The sequence below is a fragment of the Mus pahari genome, chromosome 4 (assembly GCF_900095145.1).
Source record: "Mus pahari chromosome 4, PAHARI_EIJ_v1.1, whole genome shotgun sequence".
Classification (NCBI taxonomy): Eukaryota; Metazoa; Chordata; class Mammalia; order Rodentia; family Muridae; genus Mus; species Mus pahari.
This window is the reverse complement of record NC_034593.1, coordinates 146,175,581-146,179,762: the sequence shown is the minus strand read 5'-3', so window position 1 is coordinate 146,179,762 and position 4,182 is coordinate 146,175,581. Positions and strand designations below refer to the sequence as shown.

At 35.1% G+C, this 4,182-nt stretch overlaps 1 protein-coding gene across 2 annotated transcripts in view; it reads right to left on the bottom strand.

The window, feature by feature from the left end:
* The window catches only part of Depdc1 (DEP domain containing 1), a 28,797-nt gene that overhangs the window by 1,867 nt on the left and 22,748 nt on the right, over positions 1-4,182 (bottom strand). For both annotated transcript variants that reach the window (XM_021195612.2, XM_021195615.2), the window contains one exon: positions 1,380-1,556. In XM_021195612.2, the coding sequence (XP_021051271.1) occupies positions 1,380-1,556 (177 nt within the window). The remainder of the gene's footprint in view (positions 1-1,379; positions 1,557-4,182) is intronic.

Sequence of the window (4,182 nt, the reverse complement as noted above, 5' to 3'; positions counted from 1 at the left end):
AAAAAAAAAAAAAGAAGATAAGGTACATATTTATAGTAAGCCAGTACAATATTATTATAGTATACATGAGAAAAAGCACGAACAAAATGTGCTGGTTAGTCAACACCTGAATATGGTAGATATCTTGTTTAGGGTCCCCCCCCCCTTCTAACATTTTTTTTCCCATTCTATTTAGTCTAACCCTCTTCTTTTTTGAGGAACCTGAGGAAAAGAAGGTCCAGTGACAGGCCCAAAGTGGGGTCCAGCTCAAGGGGAGGTCCCAAGGCCTCACACTATTACTGAAGCTATAGAGCACTCACAAAAAGGGATCTAGCATGACTGCCCTCCAAAAGACCCAACAAGCACTGAAAGAGTCAGATGCAGATATTTGCACCCAATCAATGGACAGAAGCAGCTGACCCCTGTGGTTGAATTAGGGAAGGCTGAAAGAAGCTGATGAGAAGCATGATACTGCAGGACCAGCAGTCTCAATTAATCCGGACCCCTGAGATCTCTCAAACACTGGACCACCAAACAGACAGCAGACACCAGCTGATATGAGGCCTCCAACACACATACAATAGAGGACTTCCAGCTTTGTGTTCATTCAGAGATGATGCACCTAACCCTCAAGAGACTGGAAACCCCAGGGAGTTTAGAGGTCAGGTGGGGTAGGGGTTGGGAACATCCATGTGGAGATGAAGTGGGGTGAGAAGGAGGTGTGGGATGGGGAGTAGTGGGAGGATGGATGGGAGGGGATGGGGAATGAAATATGGAGTGTAAAAAGTAAATTAAAAATAAAAAAAGGAAAAAAAAACAAATTCTGCTTTAACTATATAGAATGGTTCAGAATAAGATTCTTTTCACCCTACTTACCCTTATATTTTCTAAGACATTTAACTTAGCATGAGGTAATCAAGAATTCATACATAGGAACTGGGGAGATGGCTCAACTGGTAAAGTATTTTCCAAGTAGGTATGAGGACTTGAGTTTGGATTCCTAGCACCAATATAAAAACTGGCCACAGTGACATGCTCCTCTTCACAGAGCTGAGGGTACATTGTTTTCCTTTTTTAAAATGGAGGTAGAGGGACTTTTTTTTCTTTTTACTTTGATTTGAAACTCAATGTTGTATGCAGGAACTTTAATAATCATATTTCATATTTAATAATTATATTTCTCATAATGTGAAGGAAACATCTGTCAACATGGAACTGCAAGAGAGGAAAAGGAAAGAAAAGTCCCAGTGCTCTATGAGTCTCCAGGCTCCATACATTCCTGACTTTGAGAATGCTTATATGATGAGCTAATAAGTGTCCATTTTTATGGGGTTACTTTGAGATGGATTTGCTACTTGCTAATAAGTAATGCAGAGATTTTTAAGGCTCAAAATACCTACATTGCCCTTTTTAATGTAGTCAAGATGTTTCTCCACTGCAGCCTGTAAATAAGTGGGTACTTGAAGAATTTCCTGATGATGATCCATTAGGAAAGAAACGAATCTTGAAGCCAGAAGCTCATCAAGATCCACTTCTTCAGCACAACGTAGTACACATCGAGAAAAAGTATTTATCATCTACAAAAAGATGCCAGTTTAAGAACTTATGTTTTCATGTAAAGTACAGTGTCAATAATTTCCAATTTTCATTACATGATATATAGGGATAAAATGATAAGTATCCTTCAGTTGAGGAAATAATGGAAATAATTTACTATAGTTAGGAAGATAAGAATTTTATTACATTACATTACAGTAAAAGCATTTGTTATGTATTGTGTTAGCAAAGTTCTAATGGGTCATGTATAACAGGTTTTAATTTCAGTTTGTCATAATTTTATAAATATATGTCACAGCTTCCATTAACAGAGAGATATAAGCCTTAAGCCAAAAACTGTTAGAGAATAAGGACTTATTACATTAAACCAATTCCACAAAACCACAAACCAGGACTATATAATACATAGAACACATGTTCAGCAGAAGTTGCAAAGTTGGCATTATTTACCTTTTGAAACTCTGGAAAATGGATAATTAGTGTTTAGGCAGTAAGTTAATGCATACATTTCTATTTCCATCATAAGAATTTTGAAACTATGGAAAAAATTTTGCCTCAAAACTCATTACTCTCATAGTCATATAATCCATATCTACAATACATAATAATTAGAATTTAAATTCTATTTAAAATATTTGAACATAAATAGGCACATAGCATAATTACTGACATGAAATATTCTCTTTTCATTCCTAGGCTTAGTCCTCAGCTTTGTGCTTATTGTCTATATTCTTCTCTTCTTAGAACCATTTATATACTTGTAACTACTGTTTCAATGAGGATGACTGAAAAAAAAATCTTTCTTCTGCCTTGATTTTCCTTTACAAGACTCACATTTCCAAAATTCTGCTGGATAAATTTTACTTAGATGCCCTAATAAATTTAAAACCAAAAACTAGAAAACTAAAATTATCATCCTTACAAACACCATCAACCTCTACTAAATTCTTATGCTTTTGAATAATACTATAAATATTTACTAATATTTTTCTTTTTTAATCTATTCTGTCATTGTTAATGAGTGATCCACAGTGATGAGCAGACTAGGCTTACTTTGAGAACATTTTATAGATTTAAGCTGGAATCTAAAACGTGACAATTCGTAAGAAAAAACAATGAGAGGAGGGGGGTGACACATGCACACGCGCGCGCGCGCACACACACACACACACACACACAGAGAGAGAGAGAGAGAGAGAGAGAGAGAGAGAGAGAGAGAGAGAATTTCAAAGATTCATTTCCCATCGATATCTTCATATAAATCCCTCTATCCTTATTCTCCAAGGAGCCTAAATCTGGGACTGCTTGGTAACAGTTCTTTTTTGTTTGTTTGTTTTGTTTTCCACTACTTCTTGTCCACAATGACTTATTGTCATAACTCATCAGATACAACTTTCCCACTGCCATATTCTCTGAAACACTTTGACAGATTATTCATTGATTATTTCCTCATTCTCTACTTCATGGTTGTAGTGCTTTCAGGTTAATAGTACCTACAAATCCTCTTCCCACCCAATCAGACAGACCTAATACAAGGTGATACAATCACTGTGAGGTGTACAAAATGAGTAAGAATACAGAGTCTTCTGCTAAGAATAATAAAAGGTGAAAGTATAAGAGTCTAAGCACAATTTGTGTAACACTATTTTTCTGCTAGAAGAGGTCAAGTTTTTAGGGTCTGTTTTTATTATGTTTTAAAATTTAATCAACTTTTAATCCAAATATTTGACATAAAATGAAACAACAATGAACTGACCAATCATACAAAATAAATAAAAACTAAGAAAGTAACCTTGGTAGAATAGTTTACCACTATGAAATTATTAAACTCTATTTTGTGCTTTGTATTATGGCTATGCTTTTCTGAGGTTGCTTTGTTTGCTTTAAAATTATTTTTAAAATATTTTATATTTTATTTTATTATTGAAGGATTTTCTAAATCAAGCATTACAAGATAGAAATATCACTTAAGTAGCACTTTCAAGTAGCTTGGTCTTCTTTTAGTTTTATGCCTTACTTTTTCTATTATAAGAAACACCACCAGACAGACACATGTGTCATGCACACACACACACACACACACACACACACACACACACACAAAAGATTCATCATAAAAGACGCAGAGATCAGGGAGAACTTGAAGGAAACAGGGTCTTCTGGATATAACAGTACTAATGAACTCATGAACTCACAAAAATGGTTGCCTGCACAGCCTGCACACAATCAAACCAGTCAACATTCCAGTATGGAGGTGGAGGGATTTACAAACCCCATTCATAGCCAAGGAACTACTGACAGCTGATGGTTATTAGGGGAGGGAAAGTCAATGACTCCAGCCCTATTTCCATGTACATATGGGCAACATTAATTGGACTTAATGATTTATTTAAAAATGAGGATATGAAGTTGGGAGGAGAGGTAAGAAAGGGTGAATATGGTCAAAATACATTGTAAAGATTTATGAAATTCTTGAGAAATTAATAAAAATTATACTTAAAAATTCAACTTACCATTTACACAATGGAGTACTACTCAGCTATTAAAAACAACAAATTTATGAAATTCTTGGGCAAATGGATGTATCTGGAGGATATCATCCTTAGTGAGGTAACCCAATCACAAAAGAAGTCACTAGATATGCAC